The sequence below is a fragment of the Streptopelia decaocto genome (assembly GCF_964273445.1).
Source record: "Streptopelia decaocto genome assembly, chromosome: 4".
Classification (NCBI taxonomy): Eukaryota; Metazoa; Chordata; class Aves; order Columbiformes; family Columbidae; genus Streptopelia; species Streptopelia decaocto.
The window spans coordinates 45339082-45365995 of record NC_138658.1 but is presented as its reverse complement, the minus strand read 5'-3'; the positions used below and the strand labels follow the sequence as shown (position 1 = coordinate 45365995).

The 26914-nt window shown below is 36.0% G+C and overlaps 1 protein-coding gene across 3 annotated transcripts in view; it reads left to right on the top strand.

Annotated features, from left to right (window-relative positions):
* Positions 1–26914, top strand: part of FAT1 (FAT atypical cadherin 1) — a 111649-nt gene that overhangs the window by 17962 nt on the left and 66773 nt on the right. For all 3 annotated transcript variants that reach the window (XM_082051730.1, XM_082051729.1, XM_082051731.1), the window contains exon 3: positions 19159–19473. In XM_082051730.1, coding sequence (XP_081907856.1) covers positions 19159–19473 — 315 coding nt within the window. The remainder of the gene's footprint in view (positions 1–19158; positions 19474–26914) is intronic.

Genomic DNA, 26914 nt, shown 5'->3' with positions numbered 1-26914 from the left:
GCTCTAAGATTTAGTCAAAGTTTGTTTACAGAAGTTGTGACAATGACATTTCCTGCTTAGATTCTGTCCACAGATTGGCACATAGGCTTTGGCATTAACATTTCTTATGTGAGTATTTTCACCAGTTGAAAAAGAATGAATGGGAAGAACTTCTCCTATGAGTGTCTTCTCATAGTGTTTCCTTCTTGGAAAGCACAGCAAAGCACAGTAGTTCTTCACACTACTTTTGAAGAGAGAGCTGAATTAGGAGATGTTCTATTTCTGTGCAATACTAAGTGGTTGCAGCTTTTTGCACAAGAAATTTTTAACCTAGCTAGTTTGAGTACAGACATGAGTAAAGCTCAGAGCAGAGACTAATCTCCAAGGTATCTAAACAGCTTTTCAGGCAAGTTTTTTTTTCACACTATGCTGAATTCTGTAAGGCCACATTACATTGCACTGAAGTTAATGATTTTCCCATATAGCTGTAGTAGCTAACTTTCTTCAGTGGTTGAGGTATAAATGTGATAGAGTATGAATTTCCAAGGTTATGGTGATGTGGTTTGTCAAAAAAAAAAAAGCGGGGCGGGGAGCAAACTAAAACCGACAACAAAAAAAAACCCCAAATCCCCTCCTTGAAGACTGAATACTCAGTTTTAAGAACTTTAAGTTTATAAGCCTGGGAATGTTAATTTGGAAGTGTAATCTTTTAAATGAGGGGCTGCATCAGCACTTCATTTAGCATTTAAGAGACCTAAAATCTGATTCAAATATGTACGCTGGAGATTTGAATGAAATTTTAGTCAGCAAGAGAGGGGTTTTTTTTCTTAATCAAATGACTTATGCAGATTATTCTTGCATTCTGGAACTGGCTGGTCAGTTGCCACACTGACATCTGGAACAGAATTCCAGGTCAAAACCTGGAATTCAAGTACAAACTGTTGAATTCATTATTTATTTGGAAAATAATACAAAGGCAAACATCTGTTTAATTTAATAGAGTATAATTAAATCTCTTAAAGGAATTCGAGTAATACTTTCTGAGTTTGAGAGGCATTTTTCTTGTGCATATCAGGATAAAAGTATGTTGTGGTTTTGGTTTGGTTTTGGTTTGTTTTGTTTTTTTTTTTTTAGAAATGTTGAATATATCTGTTCAATAAATATTAGTTTATCTCTGTTTAAGAATAGTAATAATCATAAAAATACAGCTGTTCTTATTCTGGAAACAGGAAGTAGTTTAGGTCAGACATGCAGTCATTCCCTTAGCTTTTTCTCTGAGGAAAGTTTAGTAAAAATAAAACAGTATTTAAAAAAAAATAAAGGGGGGGTTGGGGCAAGTGAAGATTAATTTGGTAGTTAACTGCTGTGGAAAGATATTTCAATGCTGATACTTGTTCACTGCTTTTTCTAGTGGCATTATTTATTTTCTACTGTGCCTGATCATTCCTTACCTTTGGTATTGAATTGAGAAAGATGAGCAGCATGAGAACAACTTGAATTTATATGGCTGGGAGTGAAGGTCTACCCATTTCAATGCTCCCACCACCAGTCTTGTGAATCCTTTGTAGAAAAGACCTTATCAAACTTCTCCAGAGCCCACCAGAAGAAATGTTTTGTTGTGACATAAATAATGAAGCCTCTTACAGTACTATGCCCACCCCAACAGTATAAGCTTTTTTTTAAAGCATTTATTCCATGTTTTCATGGCTTCTCTTCCCTACCAGAATTTTCAGTGGTAGTCAAGCGTGCAATATATGGAACAGAGCTGAAATTGTAGTCTAGTCTGCAAGATGGGAGAGACAGTTCTGTCTGCATGGGACATTTAAACTGAGGAGGCATACCTATGGTTGCTTAATACAGATATTTTAGAAATGTGTAGAGTATTTTCAAAATGGGGTGTTATCTTATTTTCTGATTTCTAATTAATGATACCCAGTGGGTTTGGGTGTGTTCAGTATGATGTTGAAAATAAGAGTGAAGTTGACACAAGAAGATGTGTATGGTTTTGTTCTGGTTTTACAGCATTTTTCTTCAGTGGCATTAAGCCAATCTTGGGCCATTGTACAAGAAAAAAAATAGTTATGTTGAAAAAATAGTTATGTTAAAAAAACCCAAATAAACAAAACAACAACAAAAATGTGCCTAAATTGAGTAATAATTTGAGTTTAAAAAATATTTGCTTAAAATTTCATGCAACTAAAATACATTTTCCACCAATTTGTTATGGTTTTAAAAATGAGGCATTTGGCACATAGGTTCTCTTTTGTGAGACAGTACAAATAGCTGTAACAGCAGCTTACTAAGAGTAACTGTTGTCTTTAGATCGTCTCTAGTATTAGGAGAAATTTTAAAACTTTTTTTGAAGAAGCATGGGCCCAGTTCAGCACAATTTGTTTGAAGATATAAAGGTAAGGGCCATGATCAGTTAGACTGAGAAGTCCTGAACTTGCTACTATCCAAAAAAAAAAAAAAACCAAACCAAAACCCAATCCAGAAGGCTTTTTCCTAGGAGATAACTAACTTTCGAGGGTGCGTTATTCTGCTTTATTGCTGGTACCAATAACCTGGCTGCCTGACACCTGAATTTACTCCTATGCATTTAAGTACTCAAGTTCAGAAGAGGTTACCTGGTTAACCTATCAAGGACCATCTGGTCTTGACTACCTCTACAGCTTTGTGCTACTGTCCTTGGGGTATGATTATGTTCAGGCTAAGTTATGAAACTGATGGTGTTGCTGGGTTAACTTGTGGAATTTGTGTTTCTTTTCAGGTGCATCATACGTGCTAGACCTAAGCTTGGCATTTAGAGCTAATGTTGAGTTTCAGTTTAGCAGAGTTTAAGGAGGCCTGGGTTTGGACCAAGGTCCTGAGCAGCCTGGAGCTAGCTGATTACCTTTCTTTCTTAGGCTGGAAGGAAACTATATAATTTACATTTGTGATGGTGGTCACTACTAAGTGCTATTAGGTTCTTAATGTAGCTTTTAGAATGTGTGTGTGGAAGAAGCTGAATTTGTTTCAGACAAACATATTCTGTTCTGCTGTTGACAGATGGATCTTCCAAAATAGTTTGAGAGTTTTCTTAGGTATCCTGCTGAGTAAAACATCACCTTAGCTGCCAAATAGAGAGCCCATACAAAAGCTGGGGCTCCCCTCCTCTTCTGCATGGATGCTGAAAGTAAGGGATTATTTTGTTGTGGAAGGTGTTGATTGGGTTACAACTTGGTCTCATGAAAACAGAGCTGCCTGGGGGCTCTGTCTCTGTAGGAGATGCACTGAGGCACATGCCACATGCAGTCTCAAAGATTACCTTAAAACCAGCAATCAATTCAGGCAGCAGAGTGCATATTAAGGGCCTATTAACTTGCTTAGGCCTCTCTTTGACTTGAAAAGTACTTGTGAGCAGAGGAATAATAAAAGAGAAGGGTTGCCAAAATCTATGGAAGGTGCATCTTGCCGTATCACTGTTGGTACATCTGTTGAGTTGGGGATTTATTTCCTGCTAAGCATCTGCTTAGCTTTTGAAGTACATATTAAGGTCAAAGGAGGGGAGCTTGAAATTATTGTGTAATGTTTATTCTTTTCTTTGAAGATTTTAAACTTTAATCATACAGCATTTGGATATATTTAACAAAGGACAAACCTACATGAGTATTTGGCAAACTTCCACAACTTATAACATGCAGTAGTTGCAGCTTTAGAACTTTGATTTTAAAAATAGTTTGGACTTAGCAGAAACTGTGGTTTGCAGGTTCATTTTGTATACCATTTTGTATTGTGTGTATCATTCTTATTGCATCTGTGACTTGATTACACTGATCATCTGAAAGTGACCCAAAAGAATTTTTCAATTCATCAGTCTATATGTGGTACAACAAAAAAAAGCAACCACAACCTCTAGCATTCCAGTGCCATCAAAGAGGTATTTTTGGGAAAGGAGAAGTGTCTAAAGAATCCAGCAATGGGGCTGGAACAGGTAATTTCTGTATTCAGAAGGGATGTTTCCCCAGACTCCTTGTGTTCTGTTCATGCTTCTAATAGCTGCTTCTATTTCATTTTAAGTTGTGAACAAGGATAAATCAATATGTTTATGGCTCTTATAAAGAATTGTGTAATTTTGATAGGCATTAGGGTTAAAGAGCAAACTGCTGAGCTAATGGATATAAATTCTCTTGACCTACCAGTAGTGGTGATCATTAATTGTTCTTTCAGCTCAAGAGTTCTGCATCTGTGCAGACTTGTCAGTGGGGCATTACTGATACCAGAATTGAATATGTGCCTATATGACAGGGAAGATTACATAAAGGAAATTCAGTAGAACCATTGTTTTATTGCCAGTCTACTACTTAGAATAATCTTCACTGACAAGGATTGCTTCTGAAATGTGCATGTTTTTAATATCAATCATTTTGGGTGCTTATACAAAAGGCCATTTTTGTTTTGCTGATGCAAAATGTCCAAAACTTCCTCTATACACTGAAAAATGAAAACTCATGAGTTTTGGTTTTGAAGTTGCTGATCCTAGTGTGCTTATTCATATCTTATACAGGACTTTAAGGGTAAAAGATTATATTAAAAATTTCAAAATGTAAGTAGTATAGTTATAGAATCACCTTCTGATTTTAGTGTTACATGAGTGTTACAGGACTGCTCCAGTCATGGGTAAAGAAATTAAGATTTTGGTAACATAATGTGCTAAAAATGAATACAGAATGAATGAATAATGTGTTAAAAATGAATTCAGATTTCTCCTGTGTTGCCTGTAGTCCTCGTTATATTCATGCACAGAGGGAGTTTGGTAGTTCAGCTTGAAAGACTTGCAGTACAAAGAAGCTTATGTCAGAATGTATGAATGGAATTATGTATGTGATCTTTAGTGCTGGTACCTTGTCCCCTTCATTTCTCCAAAGCTGTGGGGTGGCATTCATCGCTCCTTCATGGGGAATGTGTCTCTGTTCTACAGATCGGGGGAGGGGAGGGTTATTCCCTTCCCCCTCCCCCCTGAACTTTTGCCTATAGATTTACCATGACAGGGTATATCCTGTCTCTATGAAAATTAGAGATTGCTGTCTAATGATAAGGATTTAGTCTGCAACGAATCAGACATGTGGAAACTTCTGTCTGTGGAATTTTCTGTTTGATCTGAGAGGAATGCCCTTGCTGTGCCCTTCCTGTAATGAAAGCAAGGTAGAGTGAATCAAAGTGATTCTAGATAAGATTGGAATGTGTGCATTGGTTATGCCTTTATTATATTTGGTGTTGCAATTCTAGTTGCATGTATTATTTTACTATCCAAGAGACTAGCAGCATCTTTTTAAAAGATACCTCTTTCTTTCTGTTTTAGTTAGAAGTGCTGTTTTTTATTGATTAAATTCCCAAGGTAATTACTTAGGTTTGAACATGGAAAGTCTTGCTCACAAAAACAGATATTGCCAGCAAAATACTGACTGTCCTATGATAATACAACAAGTTTTTTGTTACTGCAAATAATTTTATACTGTTCACTAAATCTTGTCTTAAGGGTTTTTTTGGCATACCAGTGTGAGGAATGGCGAACAGTTTCTGTCTTTATTACATGAACAGTTAATGATTAAGCAATGTCCAGCTGCCTGTGCAAGGAATGTTAATTACTTTGGGGAGGGAGGGAAAGATGACTATGCCTTTGCATAAGAAGTCTGGTATCATAGTTCACTTTGAAAGTAGTTTGAATATTACAGTACAGATTTTATCAGAATAACCAAACTGGAAAAATGTGTACCTCTCTCTTTGTCTGGGTATACATATGTGCTTCCATACTTGTGCTACTAGCTAGTACCGTAGTATTTTGAGTTGCCTGGGTGTGTCTAGAGCTTTTTAAAGTAACAAGTGTGTAAGAAGAGATGACAACTTGTTAAGAAGTGTATTACTTTGTGCATGGATATAGAAGAAACATGGCTCAAAAAACAAGGTGGTAAAATAAAAAAACATAAGCAGTTCGTAGTCCCCACTATTTCACACCTTTCTGATCAGCTTTCTGAATGGAAACTTGTGTGTTAAGTAAGTACAGAAGCCCAGAGATCAAGAACCATACTTGCAAATATTTAAAACAAACAAACAAATGAAACAAAACCCACAAACTAAAACAAACAAAAGAACAAAAAAACCCCACCACCTTGGAACTTGCACTTTTCAATTAGTTTTTTACTTGCTTAAATTTTCATGCTGAACGGTGAAATTTCGTAATAAAATTTTGGACTGACTTGAATCCTTCCAGATTCAGATAAGGTAACGGAAGAGAATGTGAGAAGTTTCAAAAACTTTTAGTGAAAGATGAGTTGTCAAGTTGTCATTGACTGAGGTGATGTATGAGTTTTGGTGTGCATTGTATAATAAGAAGTTAAGGGAGTGGTGATTACAGTGGGAACAAGATTAATGCAGATTAAGTGGATTAAATTTGGAGTGAATATTGATCCAGCGTGTGATGATGGAAAGAAATGGAATAAAAAATGTATGCCATGCTATGTCTGTAATTCCAGAGAGGTTACCAGGTGCAACTGCATCTCTAGTCACTGTAGATTCTCTGAATTTCTTAAGTAAGGAAAAAGTCTTCAGTGTTTCAGGAGCAAAATGCATTTTGTGCCTAAATGGTCTACTAGTTACTTGCAATATCATGTTCTTTTATGCTGAGTGTACTAGTGTAGGCAGAGTTGATCTACTTTTATCATGGCTCTGTGACAACTGAACTTCTTGTTTGGTGGATAGTTATTAACATCACTCATTCTCTTAGGTATTGTTACTAAAGGTGCAGTTATCTTCAGCGAAAAATGTTTCTGGGGAATAATTAAGAGGTTTCCAACAGAAATTTGAACTGAGAAACTCTGGTCTGTTTATCCAAATGCTTGTAGGTTCTACTATTAAGCAATAGGGTGAATTGAATGTATATCATTTTTTTAAACTGTTCACTTTCATTAATTTCTGTTAGCTTTAATCATTTCTGCTTCTGCAAAATGTTGCTTAAAAACTTGTTGGCTTTTATTCATTATTTGTGTGAAAAAGACAGCACCCATCTCCCAGCAAGCATCCAAGGCACTTACCAATAAATATTATTGGCATCTAAGAAGTAATTTCTAGTTTTCTAATTGCAAGTCTCCTTTTTAAATGTTAAGTATTGATTCTTCAGTGTGCATGTAAGAATTTGCTTACAAATGGAGCATTTCTCATTTACTTGATATGGTAATCTTAACCAAAGAGAATGAATGTGGTTTGTTGTTGTTTGTTTATTGTTGTGGTTTTTTGTTTGGTTTGGTTTGGTTTGGTTTGGTTTGGTTTTTTTATCCCAGAGTTCTTTACCTTAATGACTCTTGTGTCCTGAAATTTTTACTCAGAAACAAGCAAGTTCAGAAACATTTCTGTGTGTGGCTTTTATTTTGATTCATATGCAAAAGCAAAGAATAAAAAACATAGTGTAATAAGTACTGATCAGTGTGGAATCCCCTCTGGATATATCAGTCGAAATAAAGTCTGAATAAATAAATGATACTTTATAGGTTGATAAATCTGGCTTTGTCAGAACAAGGCTGAAAATGTCTTTTGATGCCACTGGATCCTAGATGCTGTAATCTTATTACTTCCTTGGTTTGCTTCGTTCTCCTAGCACTTGCATGCCCACAGGTACACCAGCTCTTCTTTGTACACATGAATCTGCTTGGGAGCACAGTTTCCGTTGACAGTAATTAAGTGCCATTGTGTTATGTAGCTACCTGGTGCAGTAACATGAACAGCCGTAAAGCCTGATTTCCAGTATTCCTCAGCATGCTACTTGCCTTTTTGATTAGTGTCAGTATCCTTTCTTGCTCAGAGCTGGTCTGGGAACTGTCATTGTTAGCCAGCAGTTTCTGCAACTGAAAATCATCTGGAGACAGAAGGCTTGAAGCAAAACTGCAGCAGTCCAAAACACAAATCAGTATAAATAACACACACATGCTAAATGACAGCTTTTTGCATGTGGGTTAGTCGTGAACCAGTGTTGCTGTGAAGCACATCTGTAACTGCTTTTACTGAAGAGTAGGACTGGTCTGTTGAACTTGCTGGGCCTTCAAAGTTACTTTTGCAGAAGTAATACAGGGTAGGCTGCAATTGTTCAAATTACAACCAGAAATTGAATACGAGAGAAATGCTGTGTATGCAAGAAAAATATTTTTAGGATACATGGAACAATTTTCCTTATTTAACGTGGTCATTAAACTTTGAGATTTACAGACAAAAAGTGAATATACTTGTTGCAGAACTGTCCAGGTATTTTAATAGTTTGCAAAGGTCTAAAAAGCTAGATCTTTCTGGATCAACAAACCAGTTTCTGTACAATTAAATGTGTTACTTTTGTGCACAATTGGCTTCCCATGCATCTCATTATTTTCCTTGTAGCTTCTTCTTCTGCCTAAGGGGGACCTAGGTTAATCTGTCAACTCCAGTTAGTTTTGAAATTCCTGGGGCCATGTGCAGAGGAATTTCCCCTTCAGAGGCTCCCCATTTCCCAGTTAAATCATCAGAGTGGTAATATAACCACTGACATTGTCAACAATTCCTTAGTACTAGGAAGACTGACAGTAAAATTAGAGGGACTTTGCAGAGTGAAGCCAGAGTTCTAAAGACCATATTTGTGTGTGTGTATGTAAAACAAACACACAAACAAAACTTTAACAAAGAACATAGAAATTAATCCTTTCCATTTCTTACACACATGCAAGTATACATACATTCTAAAAATCTGATTGAATGCGTTTTCTTCTTTGTTTTTGACGTTCATAAGTAAACAAATGCTAGGCCTGTAGAACCCTTCACTTGCTTCTGAATCACCTGCATTTCAGTAGAAATTCTCTGTTGGTCATGAAACTGTAGTAAGAGAGCAGGATTTGAAAGTAACTGAATAGTGTAACAATGTTATCCCAAAGTAGTTATGCTCAAACATAGTTGCTTATTCTAATTCTGTGATACTGTGTAATTGTACTACTTGGGACGTGGAAAACACTTGTGTGTTTACCTGAAGAGAAAAATCTGTCCTGAAGAAGAGGATGAATGAGTGCAGCAATGATTTGCATCCGACCCTGCAAACCTTGCTCCCGTAATGCAGTAAGAGGAGCTGCTTTTTGTGGGTACCGAGATCCCACGTGCTTGGCCCAGAATCTGCTGGCAGTTTGTTCTGTTTTCAGTAATCGTTTATAATCTTGCTGTAATGCTGGTGTAGTAGTGCAGTCATGTTTTTTCAGCATGCTTTCTCTCAAATCATGAGTGACTGCTCATGTTAACAGCAAAGCTTGCTCTGCTCTCTCTCTTCAAAGAAATGTAGATTGTATGTGCTTGTATTACAATAATTTTTCCTATTGACATTGGAGTTAACATTTCATTTCCCTAATGTGTACTCATCAGGGGGTTTTTATGTCTCTCCATATCAAGCTTTAGCAACATGGTACTTTTTTTCTGTATAGCAATTATATTGCCTGTCTGAAAGCCTGACATACAAGCAGTCTAGTTGACAGAAATAAGCTGGAGCTATTAAAATAACCATAAATGAGTCTGACAATAGGAGCTGTTTGCCATTGTCCCAAAAGATTTTTTGAACTGGAAGTAATCAGTTGAGTTCTAAGGCAACCCCATCATGGATCTTCTAATTGCGAAAATTGCCCCTCGCCACCCCCTGACTTCCTGAAAGCAAGTTCACAATCTCTGTGAACTTAGTAGATTTATTACTTTTAGCCCAGACTACCCAGCATTGAATGATAATTTCTGGGCATAATCTTTTATGTAGACAATTTTAAGAATGTGTTTTCAGAACTTTGTCTTTTATAAATGGCCTAAACACTGTCTATTCCATTCACTTGACTTATTTTTGTATGTATATGCAGAAAGCAATGTGGCAGGAACTGGAAGTCAAAATGTTACTGGGTCTCATTATTTACAATTTTTTTTGTCCCACATTTTGTTCTACTTTGAAATAACTATATCATTGACATTGGGTCCATCTTTTTGAAATGCCTTGTATAATGCATTACATCTAGACAGTTCACTGAAGTTAAATTTGAGATCTAAACCAAGTTGTCATTATATTATGATTGAGGTTTTACTTTGTTCAGTTTGACTTTGTTCAGTTAATATCTCAAATCTGTTCTGGTGATGATGGTCCCTGTACTCTGTTAAGGGTTCCTCGTGCTCTAGAGACCATGCGTGTTCTGCAGGGATATTCTTCTCCTTCCACCTCCTTCCACCTCCCAGAACTTGAAATAACTAGTCCCTAGAAAGAGAGCAAGCAGAGGTAAACTTGACATGTTTGAAGGTCTTGCAGCTGCACAATGAAATGGCATTTTCCAGTTACAGAACCTGTGCAAGTTCACTATAGTTCCATCAGCTTGCTGATACTGCTAGTGATAAGTTACTCAAAACTTCCTAAGCCTTGATTTGTTAGAAAATGAGCAGTTTGTCCTTGAAACAGTAATAAGAGTTACTTACCATTTAACAATCCTGTCTAAGCATGATTTCTCAGCTGGTAGTACACAAGACACAACTTGAAATATATACAGCTTTCTATTTCAAAGAGCTATAAATAAAATTTCATTCAATTTCCTGGGAATTTGCCTTTATAAATGCTGGCAAATGACTTGTAATTCCAATGTGTTACTTTCAGCTTATTTTCAGTATTTTTTTTCTAGCTTCTCCCGAGTAAAAATTTTTCTGAGCATTCTCTGAAGCAGAAATCGTAAAGATTTTTTTTAATTGCCTTTCTTCAGTATTTATAAAGAAATGTTTATATATTATATATATGTATATATAATGTGTGTGTAAAAGTGGATTAAGACCCCCTGAATATCTAAAGAAATAAATGTATAAAAACTAAATATATGACAACATGTAACTATTAGAAGGAATGTTTGTATTGATGACAGATTATATTAGCAAAAGACTTTTGGTGTACATGTGAAAATCTTAACTCCATAGCCTGCAAACATAACTTGTTGCAGAATTTTTCAAGGGTGGCTGTGTTTTTGTGGGGTGTGGTTTTGGTAGCTTTTTGTTTTGTTTTTAACATTGAAATACCTTTAAACATGATGCATGTAAAAGTTAAAGCCACCAAATCATTTTAAAAAATAAATCAGAATGTGTTAATTTAAGATTCAGTTTTATTCTGGCAAAATAGAAGAATCATTGAGTGATTGAAAAGAAGCAATGAAACTATTTCAAACTAGATTGAATTATTTGTTATGCACGTTCATATTATTCAGATATGTTTGCAAACAAGTAATCTGAATTCTTCATTAGTTATGCAAAACACAGTATCGATGGTTTGTTGCTAAGTTACAGTATTTCTAGCTGTGCCTAATTAATGCTCCTGGAGAAGAGCAGCAAACACCTCTTGTGTTCGTGTGTGATTCAAAGGCAAGCAATGGTTGCTAAAACTTTCTGCTCTCCTGCAGGGCTGCAACCAAGGATTATTTGTATTCTGAAACAGTACAGTTTAGTCTGTGTGAATCTTCAGATGCAAGAAATCTGATATGTGAGTAGCCTGCGTTGTCAGTGATAAGCTTTGAATTGCTATGGAGTTGAAGAGCAAATAATACTTCTCTGGGTGGCTGTTGCACTTTGTTCCACAGAGGTGTAAACACATAATGCTTCCTGTTCAAAGTGCATATGTGATTCAAGTAATGAAGGCTAGCACTTATCCAGCTCAGTTTATTTACCAAAAATATTACTTTTCTTAAAAAAAGACCTGCCTGTTGCAGGTCTTTAGCATTTCAGGAGTTAGAGAGCAGTGCCTCTCTTGGCATTTTGCCCTGTTTATCCAGTGGATGAGCTGACATTTCACTTCTGCAAAAGGAATCTCATTCCTTTCCTTCTTTAGGAAGGAGATTGTTTCAAGGAGTTCACAGGATGGAGAGTTTGGTCTTTTCAACTGACATTTGAGTGTTGAATAGTTCCTTGTCTCTGTGGCAGGACATACTTGAAATCTTCAGTGCTTGACAGTTGGTTTATGTAGAATAAAGATGGTGTGATACTGCGCTGCTTTTGTTTTGGTTTTACCAAGTGGTTATTACTTGACTGATGAAATAATATTACATTTTGTCGACATTAGCATTGGATATTATTTTAGAAGACTGTAGGCTTAAGGCTCAGTTGTCCCTTACACACTTGGGCTTGATAGAGGCCTGAGAGGTACAGCAGCCTCAAGGAAAGAGAGAATTTTTTTCTTAGGAGCTCAATAGGCTATGTGTTTCAAAACCTTCACTTAACAGAAGTCTTTATGGCCTGTAGGGATGTGGCTGTACTTGGTTGCTACTTCAAGGCATTTCCCAATGTCAAGCTACAGTGGTGGCCAGAACTTATCAGAAGTTAAGAAGTTAACAGAAATACAGATAAATTGGCTGGAGGATTTTTTTTTTTTTTATTGCTGTAAAAGTGGAAAGAATCTGAGCTATGACGCTGGTCACAATTAGTCATAGAATCAGAATTTATACTGAGTACTACAGTTGAGCGTAGTGCTTGTGCACTCTAGTCTGCTGTAGTCTGTTTTATCTTGTGCAAGTGGGTGCCATAACTATTAATAAATTTGTTTGGTTTTGTTTGGTGTGTGTTTTCTTGGGGGTTTTGTTTTCTTTGTTTGCTTGATTGTTTTTTGTTTGTTTGTTTTGTTTGTTTGTTTTTGGTTGTTTTTTTTTTTTTCAAGTCACCTTGCTTTCTCTTACGGTGCCTGACAGGGAGCATGAAGTGGAGGAAAAACCTGTACAAAACCCCCTGCATAACACACAGGAGTGCGATTGCCAACTGTCCTGATTTGACTGTGCCTCTAGAAGTTACTCAAGGGGAAAAGGAGGACAAAAGAATATGGATATGTTCCTGTTTGAGGCCTCTGGGGACTGCTGAGAAGCAGACAAGGACTGTGTCGTCTTCTGTATCAGATGCTCTTTCTTGTGTTGTTGTGGGGTTTTGTTTGTTTGGTTTCGTGTGTGATTTTTTTGTTCCTGTCAGCTCTGCTATAGCCTCTGTATTTATACAGCTCAGGAAAAAGCTTGTCATGTCATGGCAGGTAATAATCTAAGAAAGAGAGGTGTATTGCAGGAAAGGCAAAAATAGAACATATAGGAAGAGACTAATAGGAATGAGAAGTCTGCCAAAGAAGCCTTCTGTGTTCATCTGCATTCATTCTTGATAGTGTTGAAGAACTGCACTGTCACTCACTTGCACCAAAGGGCAAAGTCTGGGTTAGAACAACACAAAGTTCCTCAAATATAAAGCAGAAATTTGGCCAGAAAAACTGTTAGCTTCTGGGAGTTGGGGTTCTTGAGGATCCTTCTCCACATAAAGCTAATTTCATAAATATTAACTTTATGGAAAATATATGTGACCTATCTAGAGGCAGCAGAGATTCAAGTAGTAAATTGCAGTATGCGGTGAGCATTTCACCCAATTTTATTTTTAATTCAAAAAGTTTTGCAGACCTTGGTTATAGTTTACACTGCAGTGACTTACCATTTATTTAGAATTCAAGACAAAGATGCAGTCTTTGTTGGTGTGTTGGCAGACTAGTGCTATTGAGGAACAGCATGCCTCTGTGTTTTTAACAGGCTTAATCCACTCACTTTAAAAACTTTGATTTGAATTCTTCATTGAAGGTCATGTTTGATCAAAACCTTTGTTCATGCAATTCTTAAAATATTGTCTATTTTTTTCTCCAGAGATGGCTTTTAAAGCAGCTGAAGAAGCTTTTTGATTTACTCAGCTTATTAGAATTTAGATTAATCAAGTTTGTAATCAGATTTCAAGTATCATGTTCCAGGCCAGGGATTTATCTTAGTTTGTTTCAAACGTCACTCTCAGGGCAAATTCTGCTATACTGCATTTTCATGCTTTGCTGAGAAATGATTGTGGGTTTTGATTTCCATTAGAGAATCATTAATATTGTTAATGAGAGTTCTCATGGATAAGCACGCTTAAGGAGGATCATCCCTGGGAATTGAGGGTATTATAGTTTGAGCATTTGTTAATTAGATAGAATTGGCATATGTAAGACTGTCAGATTTGAGGTGGATTTATATGTTTATTTTTGTTTTAAGAGTGACTTTGGCTGTGCTGACTTGGGTTGTGAGATTTAAATCGGAAGTAATGTTGGCTCTTGTCAAGAATGGGGTTAAAATTCTGATTTTTTTTCAGCTGCTGTATTCACAAACTAGCCTGTTTCCCCCATACTGAATTCTGTCTGAATTCTATTTTGTAGTATTCACTTAGGACTTTTGCCTTGTTTTAAAGGAATTTATAGAAAAGTCCTATTGCATCAAATGGGAACAATACCTAGTCTAAAATTTCAGACCTATGAATATTGTAAAATCAGCTCTGATGTCCTGTTGCAGATGACTTGAGAAACATTTACTCCGAGCTTTTTGTATTCCCCTCTGGTGGTTAGTGACTGAATTGTCTTCTTTTTTTTTTTTTTTTTAATTCTGACCACCTGAAAGGCTTCAAGACTGCATATCCAGCCAAGTGGAAAATGTTTTTGGAATCCTCACTTCACCATATTTTTTGAACAATAATATTTACAAGTGTTTGAGATTATCATATGTGCTAAAGACTCTTTAGTAGTGCTCTGCGGAAGACTTCTCTTGCTTGTCTTGCTACATAAAAAGCAAATGGTTTGTAAAAGTTAAAATTACCAGATTGCCTCAGCATAGAGAATGGATGGGAAATTCGCTGATTAAAGATTCTTCTGTGAATGGGAAGAGAGTTAGAGCAGAGATGGAGATTTTACAGCATTGGAGATATAATAGAAACACTTAAGATGTACTCCCTAAATGTGCTTTACACTTCTTGAAGAACAAAGTGAAAATACTTTCTAGGAGCCCAAGCACGCTGTTGAAACGAATGATACTGATCAACATCTTACTGATGCTTCATGGATGTAGCAGATTGTGAGATAAAACAATCTAAGTAAGAGTTAATTTGTTTTAATTGTTTCTCTTTGATATATGAGTTCCCATTGTTTTTTTCTCTCTGTCTTGAGAACCACTAGAGCTAGAAGCCAGTGAATTTATGAACTCAGTGAGTGCTGGCTTTCAGCCGGCATACAGTGGTATGCTGCCCTAATATGTAAAATAGGCCACTGTAGTCAATATATGCAAAAGCAAAAAGTTGGCACACCAACCAATGATACTTTAAGGACTGCTTCTAGACTGGTGATTTGGTAGGATTGTCATTTGTTTGTTAAAAAAAAAGAGGAAAAAAGAAAAAAAGGTCCTCAGTTAAATTATTCTTTGGACTTGTGTTTTTTGTAAGGTATAGTAGACTACTGAAGTTTAGATACATTTATATCCATTATTGTTGAATAGAAATTAAAGATGTTTTTGTGTTTTCATAGACAAAGGAAAGATTGGTGTTAAACTTGAGGAGCAATTTCAACTAGAGTAAGGAGAAAAGGATTTTTTTTTTAAATTAATTACTGATGTAAGGTCAGACTGTACAGTGATGTTAAGAGAGCAGGGGAAGTACTCTGTCATGTGCATTTAGTGATGATTGTGTTTTGTGATATAAGTACTGATGCAGAACCAGAAGAAATTCAGGTTTTGGTAGTGAGATCTTCCCCTCACCCCCGGGCATGTGTGCTGGGTCATTATCTGTTCCATTTTGTTGCTGTGTGGAAACAACAGGGTGAAAGCTGAGTCATGTGAATAGACCGGTCACTGTGCCTGCATTTTGGAGTGCTGGAGGAGAACTAGGTGTGGTTGCCTCTTCTCCACCCCCATCAATGTGTGAGAGGTAAAGGGAGATTTTGCTCCCTATTTCCTGTCCACGTTTGCATGGCTTATGTACTGGAGGAATGGTATTTTGAGTCTTCATTTTTAGTATTGTCAAAGTAATCCACTTATGTGTGATACCTATCTCTAGCGGTTTTCCAACTTTCATACCTACCTGTCTATTACATCTATTTTAAACTGTAAGCAGCATATGTGGAGGGTTTTTTTAAGTACCCTTGATGCCTCTAGAAAATGTTAATTCATGAATTAATCTGTTGGTTATTGTTAAACAGTTACACAGACATTTTTGCATATCTGACTGATCATAAAATCTTTCTCCTAGATCTTTTCTATTTCCGTTTGGAATTCTAAACAGCATGTACAGAAAAAAATGTTCACCCAACAATTCAGCATCTGTTTGGTGAGAGACATGAAAAAAAAGGAAAAATCATTTTAGTGAATGAGATTTCATGTTACTTTCACTAATGCATGCTTGGTGTGGGTGACCCTGTAGAAGAATGGAGACATTCTGAAAACCAGAGCTACCCTGTTGGGTAAACATCTGTGTTACATGATGTGTTCAGTGATCAGATGATCAGACAGATTACAAGCCTTTCATTGAACATTTCTGCAAAAGTCAGTGTAAAATATACAGAAATAACATCATATACACAGATCTAATTTGAAATAAAAATTAATAAAAAAAAAAGTACTGTTCGTCACTATCCCTATAATCTATTGTATTTTTTCTTTTTGAGATACTGTTGCTACTGTGGGTTTGTGTGTTTTTTGTTGTTTTTTTTTTTTTTTTTGGCATGATACTTTTTCCCCTTTGTCCCTTGTAAAGTATGTGACTTAAAAGAATGAACACCTGAGAACTGATAGTCCAGAAAAGCAAAATAGATTCAGTCTTATTTTCCCCTGAGGTAGGCTTTGATAATTAAGATGGCAGAATTCGTAAATGCCAGGTGAGCAGATTGCAGGAGGAGAGCTCCATTACCACGGAAGTCTCTTACTTTGTTTATTCAAACTCATGCAAGACTGTCTCAAAAATTAATCTGCCACTTCTGATGTAGCTACTGTTAAGAAAGCAGGACAGGTATAAAATGATAACAGTTGCTCAATTCAGCACATAAGCCGGCCCACTCCGTTCTGCACAGATTGCAAGCAGCAGAGCAGCATGGCTGGAAGCTTTGCTAAAAGGGAATTGATATAGTCTAGTCTTGTGTTTTTGCTAGGACATGAAGGTTTTACAAAATTTTCCAAGGGATACGTGGAGATTACCCAGACGCCTACCACATGCAGCATTTAGGTTTAGAAGTGAGGCCACAGTAACAAGTTGATTTACTCTGGAGCAAGTCTTCTGGTAGAAGGAGAGAAATGCAAAAGGTGTAACATAAGTGAGTTACAGACAGAATCTAGGTAACTGGCTCATTAAGTCTGTGTGTCCATTTTTAGGAGCAAGTTTTTGTAAATTAACCATCAGATACTATGTAGGTAACCACAGCACAAATCCAGTGGCTACACAGGATTATTATTTTTTAAAATAATAACCCTGCAATCAAACAAAATATAAATACTGAGGTGAGGAGACTAGTAATGTAAAATGCTAGTATTCTTCAAATTAACAGCTTGGCTTATTTTTCAGTTATGTTCCTCTGAAGGGAAAAAAAAAAGAAGCCACTACTTTGCTTTCAAGAAAACTTTTATAGACTGTATGTAATGCATGTATATTTTCAAATTGCAGTGCTCCTCCTTTTTATCCCAGTTCCGAAGCCTTTGACACTGTATAAAACAAATTTCCACACTGACATCTGGTGGTAGTTTTGAAATGCTGTGTTGCTTGAAATACTATATATGGGTATTTGGCAGGTCTATGCATGAGGTGCCATCAACTCCAGCCCTTCTGAAGTGATATTACTGAGATCTTGAAATTTCAAAACATCATTATCAGACCTTTATGCAGCTTCCTGCAAGGCAAAGAAAGTAATGAATAGATCACCAGTTCCTCAGTATTTATCTCGTTTTGCTCAGCTGGTATAATGCCTTAAAAAAAAAAAAAAAGTCTGGAGTGTGAAGGAAATTATACTTAGGCTTAATTCTTTCCTGAAGAACTCCTTCCTGTAAAAGCACAGTGGCATAGTTTTATCGAGGTCCTATTTTACTCATGGTATGTGTGTGTGTATGTATTATGTCGTGTGGAGTAAATGAGCTTAGGAGAAGCGCCACATCACACATGGTTGCATTATGTAGGTGTATCCAGAGTCCAAAACTGGCTGTCACGGTTATGGTTTGACTCATCCTGGCTCCCATCCTGATCAAGCCTGGTGTGTGTCAGTAAAGCAAACAGTAAGAGCCGTGACAAAGCCCTTCAAGATTTCCACAGAAATGGTTGCACTCTGGCATATATCAAGTTCATTTTAAGATCTATTTAGCAAATATCTCTTATCAGACAACCTATAAGAGCAACTGGATCAGGTAAAGGAAAGTGCAGAGTTTTATTGTGCCATGGCTCTATGAATCTGCTTAATATTCATGCCCCACCAAATATGTTGCTATGTGTCACGTACCTTTTTGACACATGCATATTATGACTGTACCTGTAGTGTAAGCTGCTCATAAAAATAGATCTGCATTTCCTTCACAGTAGATAAAAACTTGAGTCCCGCATTCTCTATTTAGTTCTGGTTCAGACAAGCTCCTGTAGACAGATTTTTTTATTAAGTTTGTGAATAGTGTCACTGTTCCTTATATGGTGATTTGTTTTCTGTGTGAAATTGAGCTGAGCACTACTTTCCATTGCCAGAGTAGTGTCAGGCATTGGTTTGTCCTAATGTTACAAAGCTTAGCTTCAGGTATAACTTTTGTTTCCTTTTCTGTGAAATTTCTGGGTGCGCATTAAGAAAATTCAGTTAAATAATTCATTTGGGCACATAGATAAGAACGTTTCACATTTAAGTAGCTGCTCATTAATATGAATAATGGTAAACAGGTCAAGAGTTTGGCATCTAAATCAGATAGTTTAATATGGTATGAAATTCACTGAAATCAGTGATGAGTAAGAGGGTCATTCAAGTCCCAAAAGACTGTGAATTACTCATTGTATTTAATCTTTCAGGCAAAATAGCTTTTATGAATAGTGCTAATTGTTCTGATAAATCTCAAAGGATGTCGGAAAGGAAATTAAGTAATATATTGTTTTAATATCTGTAGCACATAATTGCTGAAAACTGTTATAGTAATTTCATTTGTTGTGGCTTCAGGTTAGCCTCAATGTGTTTGTCTGTATGTTAATACAGATTGTAGAATCATTGTCCGTTATTTTTGCACTTGTATTCATTTTTATTTATTCATTTATTTAAGCTCGTTTCTTTATTTTTGCACATTTCTGCATATTTATTGAGCATTTTCTATTTATCTTCCTATTAAACAGGTATTATTGAGACGGCAGATCGCCTGGATCGTGAGACTACTTCACATTACTGGTTAACTGTTTATGCAACAGACCAAGGCGTTGTGCCTTTATCATCTTTCATTGAAATCTACATAGAAGTCGGGGATGTTAATGATAATGCTCCTCAGACCACAGAACCAGTTTATTACCCAGAGGTCATGGAAAACTCACCTAAAGATGTATCTGTGATTCAGATTGAGGCATTTGATCCAGATTCTAGCTCAAGTGAAAAATTAACCTACAAGATTACAAGTGGAAATCCACAGGGATTCTTTTCAATAAACCCCAAAACTGGTAAGTACAATACAGTGCTCTTTTTACATATAAATGAATCAACACATTTGTGTTAATACATAAGCCAGGCAAAATAAAGATCTTTGGTTTGACATTGTAACCATGCTTTCACAATAGTTAGAGTTAACCTGATGTCTTGGGCTGGGTCAGTATTAGTAAGATACACAAACAAGAGGATTTGAGAATGAAACAGTTGGTTCACAGTACTTCAGATCCACATCTTGCATGTTTTGGGAAGGTTTACTTCAGAGTAGCTCCAAATGGTCAATGCCCTTTTGCTTTTGTAGTGCAGTAAATATACAGTTAAAAATACGTATTTCAGCTTAGTTTTATCCAAGCTGTTTTTAGCAGTCTCAGTCTTCCAATTTTCACACTTTTTTATGTCAGGCTATTTTATTTTCTGGGTAGCGTTAGCCTAATCAATGCAAACCATTTATTAAGTACAAACTTACGTATCCCTTGGTACAAAGGGACTACCATTGTAAGTAACTGTTGCTGTTGTAAGAAATACAAAATCTGGATGATAATTTGAAGGTGTGGTTGTTATTTAATGAAAAGAAAGAGTCTGAGTTCAGTGACTGTTTGGAAAGCTTAAGAAGAAAACACACTGAGGTTTTAACAGGGAAGTACAAGGAAAAAGTGACCTTTTAGTAACTGTGAAGTACAAATACTGAAATGTGTGTAGTTCAGAGAGACAGGGAACAAATAAAATAATCCATTTTAACTGAAGCTACACATTGATTTTGAAAACAATGAAAAGGTGTCCTACCGTCTTGCTTCTGAATGAATGTGGAGAAAATAGTACATATACTAGATATTTTTTTTCCCACAGATCTTTCCTAATGGTGAAGAAGGGTTTAGTTTTAATTAAATAATATTTTGCTGGGTTGCATGCTTAGCTTTTCATATGTTGCATTTAGATGCTATTACACAAAACAAATTACAGGAGATGCTTCTGATTCATTCAGCCAGAAATTTCTTCTCAGAATCCAGAGTTTTGTGGTTTTTTGTTTTGTTTTTTTTTTTGTTTTTTTTTTTTTTTTTAAGACTCGAGGTGCCTGAGAGGTGTAAATGGGGACTTTAATCTGTAACAAACCCAGTAAGCAGAAGGCAGCATTTAGCTCTTGCACATTCGTGAAGGGGATTCCTGGGAATTTAACAGAGCAAAATCTGGGTGAAAAATGTTTTGAAGGCAGGGTTGACACTATGGCCTTCATTGTGTTTTGTAGTTGTTTCAGCTCAGGGTATGAGAGACTTGTGTGCTGTATCAACTGTGTCAGCAAAGCTCTGAGTGCAAACACAGGCGTGTTATTTGGGTTATTTCTGACAATAACAGCATGTGCTGCATCTGCTTGTGAAGACATTGCCAAGAGGGACATATGAAATACCTATAGCAACAGAACATGTTTAGCATAATTGAAGTGTGTATCTAAATACTGTATTTACAGAAGCACTGGGTTTAGAACAAAGGCAAACTAAGAGGTAAAACAAGAAAAAATCAATCACGAAACGTTCTAAAGTGAATGCAGAAACTCCTGTGTGTGTACTTTATTTCTATTTGTCTTTCTCTGCTTATACACGATGCAAAAGAAAAAAAAAATCTGCTCTTCTATCTACTTCCTCACTTTTTTTTTTTTTTTTTTTAAGTACTGTTTGCCTGCTACTTTGGTGTTACTTGCCATCTCAATCAGTGGTACTGATAAAAATGGGAGTAAAATTGCCTGTGTGAGTTGGGTGGAAAGAACTGAGTGACTGCAGTGCTCAAATGGCAAATGAGTATAAATTTATAAATTCCACCTACATTCATTTAGTCTTTACTGTATAGTTGGTCAACAATTTGCTTTCTCTTTCCTTATTTTTTCTGTAGCTCATTTTCTATTCTTTTTTCTTCCCATAATTTCATGCTTCTCTATGTCTTTTGTATCATTATGCAGCATTTTCTTTTCTTTTTTCTCGTTTTTTTTCTTTTTTTTTTTTTTAAAAGAGATGTTTGCAGTCCTCCTTTACCTAAGTTTTGAGATAAAGAAACATCTTTATTCCTTTATTGAACAGAGAGAAAAATTAGGGCAGCAGGAGATTGTGACTTGTCTTCAGAGTTTGTAGTTTTCCAGGTCAGCAGCTTACTGCAATCTCCATTTATGTTAGAAAGGGAGCTCAGCACACTAGGTAGGGAAGTGATAAGGAACACTTGACAGAAAATCTTTATTAGCTTTCTATTAAGAGAGTTTGCCTGCCTTTATTGTAGCATGCATACTCTAGAACCAAGCAGTACAGTATGGAGACCTTCTTAGTTCTGTGTTTAAAATGAAAAAAAAAAAAAGTCTGTTTTGAAATGCAAACACTGAGAAGAAATGAATCTTCCTGTGATTTACATTTGGCAGGAGAAATGCTTTTCTTTAAATACAGTTAAAATTACAGCGATAGGTAAATTCATTGATATCTGTTACTGTTAACATTGTAGTACTACATAAACATAATAAACATAGAGAAGAGGGGAAGATAAAAGGTGGGAAGAGAAGGGAAGCTTCTTTAACTGTTTTCTGTTGTGTTCCTGGAGTGCGCTCAAGTTTAATGGATATTAAATAGATAGATCATGTATATTGTCTTCCTGTTGTATAGGATACTGGATTTCAGGTGATCTAATGGGCTGTCTTGTTTTTCCTGTGCATATTTGGTTTAAAACTGTCAGTCTGCAGTAGGCACTAATGTAGTATGAGTTTTGACTGAGGTTATCAGGTTTGTACCTTCCCAAGTCTGTCTTCTATTAGAAAACAAATACATTTAGCCTGAATAGATCTTATTTGAGGTGGAAGCACTTTCACTAGGATTGGGGTGATAAGGAGTTGAAAAATCAAAAGGCAGTAGTTATTCTTGTGGTTAAAACACAGTGTATTTTAAAATAGGCCTCAGCTGAAGAGTCCTTTTGACTGGAATTAATGAGCTCAAATCCTCTCTCATTTGGTTACGCAGGTGTGTTATCCTTGTGGGACCTTGTGAGGCTGTGGCACTGTAAGATATTTGTCAGAGGAAGAGAAACCTTCCCAGGGCCCCAGGTTTCCCTTCCAGGCAAAGAGGAGATAGTTGAGGTTGGAATATGAATCAAGTGTTTAACTGTGTCCCACTGTAACATTGAAAGTGACAGCTAAGAGTTAAGTGTGTGTTAATTTGCCCAAAAGCAAATTGAGGACTGTAATGGCATTCACTCCCAGTTGAGGAAAGGCTAATGCTGGGACTCTTAAAATATGTGGTGAGTGTTTAAAAAAAAAAAAAAAGTTTCAGCCGATAATGTTATTGTCTCCCTTCCAGGTCACAGATCCATCATTTTGTGTCTCTTTATCGTTTTGTGTCTCTTTATCGTTTTGTGTGTCTTTTTTAACACTATGGTGTTGTGGTCCATGGCTAGAACTCCCACACATAATAGTAATACAGTTTATAAATAACAATAACCTACATGTAGCCTATGTCAAGTAAAATACTGCGTTCGGTTATCTGGAAATAGCTAATTCATTTCTAGAATTGTCTAGGCTCCAAACTGAGATGTCTTTTTGCAATAATACTGAATTTTTAGATGGTGAAACTGACATGGACCTATGTTGGATACAGTTCATCTTTCACAGAAAGATTTTTTGTGATAAGAACTATTGATTGACCTGTTTCTTAAAAATCTTACTAGCTGAAGTAGCACCTATGTGCTTCTTACAGTGATCGCTTTCAGAGCATCCCCTTCAGTAAATCTTGACTGGCACCTAAAGACATCTTACTTTAAGTAATTGTAAAATAACTTAGTCAAAGAAGCATTGCTAATTTTTTCTTCACATGTAGAAATGCTGTTTCACTTTTTGGAGCAGGATAGGTAACACATACTGTTATTGTAACACATCACAGGGCATTTTGTGATCTTTTCAGGTATACCCGGCCTTTCATTAAAGCAAATGAAATACCATTTTCTATAGTTTCAGAGTTCTCATGTAAAGAAAAAAAAAAAAAGCTGTACATCTGAGCTGGCCAGGTGAAATAAATATAGTTATCATAACATTATTTGCAGGAAAGAATTAGAGCAAAGACTAATTGTGCAACTTTCATGCTCAACCTGAACACAACTGTAGACAAATATGTGAGTTATGCTAACTACTTTATATTGGCTTAACTTCTTGCAAAAATAGCTTGTAATTAAATACAGAAGTAATTGACGAGAAACAGTAGAATTCCAAGGCATTTTAATATGTTTAGATGGAAGGAGTTGGAGTTGGCAGAATTTGATAGCTATTCAGAACACATGTCTTGGGACTCTATGGTTATTCTCACCACTTAACCCTAGAGCTATTGCACTGAGGATCAGAAAAAATTTGCACTTTTAGCCACACTCTTGTAAACCAAAGGATTATATGAGAGTAGACAAGTTGTGGGGCTTGTGCTTTGGAGCTTGCAGTGCAGAAGTTTTTTCTGGTATGTATAATAGAAAGAAGTTTAGTAATATTTCACCATTTCTTGTGGTTGTGGTTTATTTGCTTGTGAGTTATTCAGGTATTTTTCTTTTTACATTTTGTAATTACCTTGTAACAAAGTCAAATATTTTGAAATGTAATTATCAAAACACTCATAGTTGCTAGTTTCCATATTTCATTGGATACATTTGGATAAGTTTTGTCTGAGAAAGCAATGAGATGGACAAAAAATGTTTGCTTCAGGGAGCAGGTAATGAGCCATTTTGCTTAAAAGTCGGTGGTTCAACTCTAATGTGGTTGAAAAGTTTTACATATCACTGATATAAACTTAATGGTTGTATTTACGAAATAAAAATATTATATTGTTTGAATTAAATTTCTGAATAATTTTGTTTTCACATGAACACAGTCATACTGGGTAAACAAATGTATATTTTTTCCATCTTTGTTTCTTTCATATTATAATATCTAATTTACTTTATTCATTTTGGGGAGGAATGTTAAGTATGACAGTTGATAGCAGGATTGCAGTAATTCTTAGAGAAAGTAGAACAGCTTCTTAATGTGGCATCTACTTATAACAGGCGATAATACCATTGTATATAAGTGTACATTTATGACCTGTTTATGAATTATGATTATATAATTTCTAATCTATATTGGATTAACCATTTAGAAATTGATATATCTGTGCCAATTCAAGATAGAGTTATTGTATTCGTTTTACTAAGAGCTTTCAATCAAAACATTTTTAATAGAGTGGGACATGCATTAAATCTGAGCTTTTTGTTGCATCCAGTAAGAATTGTAAGGGTAGTGTGCAAACTAGATCCCAAATTTAAAAAACTATACTTAGCGTTCCCCAGACTGACATGGTCATTGCAATTATTTTTCTATCAGTTCCCTATGTTTGGTAGTTTTATTCTGTTTTTATACTTTAAATTGTGGGATTGTAAACTTCATGAGAAATTAGAAGAAAGGTATTCACCTTTAACTCGCCAACAGTAATGGTTCAACAAGTCATATGTGAAATGTGGTCAGGGAAGAGCTAAGGAGAACATCCTTAATTGCTGCAGAACTAGAGCCATTAAACCAAAACAAAAGGTGCGCACTGAATTCCCCTAGGCTCTGTATCAGTTTCCATATAGATGGAATAGTTTTGCCATGACACGATTTTAAAATACAGCTGCTACTCAGTGATACAGACTTTGAATAATTATATCTCAAAGATTGTTGAGCTAAGGTGCCTGAAAGAAGCTTGCACTACTTCATTCTAAGTGGCAGTACACACATTAGAATGGCGAAAACTGCATTTGCATAGTGAAAGGAATTCCAGTTTTCCGTAGTATTACTGATCAAGAAAGTGGAATCCTAACCAGATGTCCGTATAGGGTAAGGGAAGATGCTTGCACTTTTTTTTTTCTTTTGTATTACCTTGCCAGTGTATTCAGGCAAGAAATAATTTCTGATCTTCTTGGCAAATTGTTATGCTTATTTCCACTCCCCCAGCACTTTGGTTACATTTATTGTACTGACTAGATTTTGCCTGGGGAAAGAATCAGGGTTGGGTAGCAAAGAACACATTCTCCACAAGCCATGCCTTACTTCAGAAATTTACAGCAACAATAACAACTGAGATGGGGAGTTACTTGGCATTGCTCCATATAACAATTGAGAGTCAGATTTGCAAAAATGCTGGTTGCAGAAGTATAGCTTTCTATGCCTTTAATGCAACTTGATATGAAAATGATGCATGCTTCCAAAAACAACACTTGGGTTCATAGCCTGGACAGGAGGATGACAAAATTAATTTTGAATGTTAATTTCCCTGTACTTCAGTTTTGCAGGTATAAACCAGGAATAATTGCAAGACCTTATTGCTTTGGGAGTGTTGTGAAGATACATTCATTCATATTTATGAACCACTTGGGTGTTATCATGAGAATGCCACAGGGATTCCTTTGAGGAAATTAGTAATCCTGTGGTGTAGGAGTTAGGCCATTTAGATAAGGCCTTTCTTACACAGGGCATTCTAGCAAAAGCCTTGAGTAATTACTGATTTCAGAACATACTGTGCTCCTCATGAGGCCTGAGTCTGTGCATCTTAATGTACACATACAAGACAGTCAAGTTAAGATGATATGATAGTCTTGACTCTGGAATTTCCTAGTTTGAGTGGCTAAATCTGAATATAACTGTTTGTCTAGGATTTAATATTATTTGACATAACTTTTGCCTTTTTTTCCTATGTTCTTTTTTACTCTCTCAAGTTTTTGAAAGTACTTAAATTGATCCTGTGGCAATTTAGGATTGTGGCAGGTTTTGTTTCATAAATTATACCACATCTCAACACAGGCATTACAAAGGTAAAATCAACCTTCAAATTAAATGCTAATTTAAAGACTCTTCTATTTTTTTGTTTTTCTTTTTAATATGTAATCCATAAATAGAATGCTCTTTTAATGTAAAAGGTTTGTTCAGTCAGCCAGCGGGATTTAAACTTTGGTAACACTGAGTCTGTGGCTCTTGCTGTCTGTTAGCCTCTAGTAATCATTAGGGCTTTGTGAAGTTATAAAATGCTAATAGGTCATAGGCAATACATTTGCCTCACACGGTTTTAGCATTTTACACCGTGTCTAACCTTTAAAGTAGTATCTTTGTGTGTCTGATTTGGAGACTGAAGTGAAATAGGAAATGGGTACAGCTGCAAACAACTTACATGGGTTTCCGATAGCACTGGAGAATTACTTAGTCAGGAAATGAAGGGCCAGTGACCGCACAGTAGTATTGGCTTCATTTTAACAAAGGAAATGTTTGTTGTTTAACTACTTGTGGGTTTTAATCCCAATTGACCTAATATTTTAGAACTGTAATAAAGTCAGTATTACTATATTGCACACCAATGTGCTTTAAAGTTAAATTAAGACCCAAACACTGAAATTGTTCTTGTTACTTCTGTAGGTGGAAAACAGCTCAATTATTGTTCGTTCATGTCA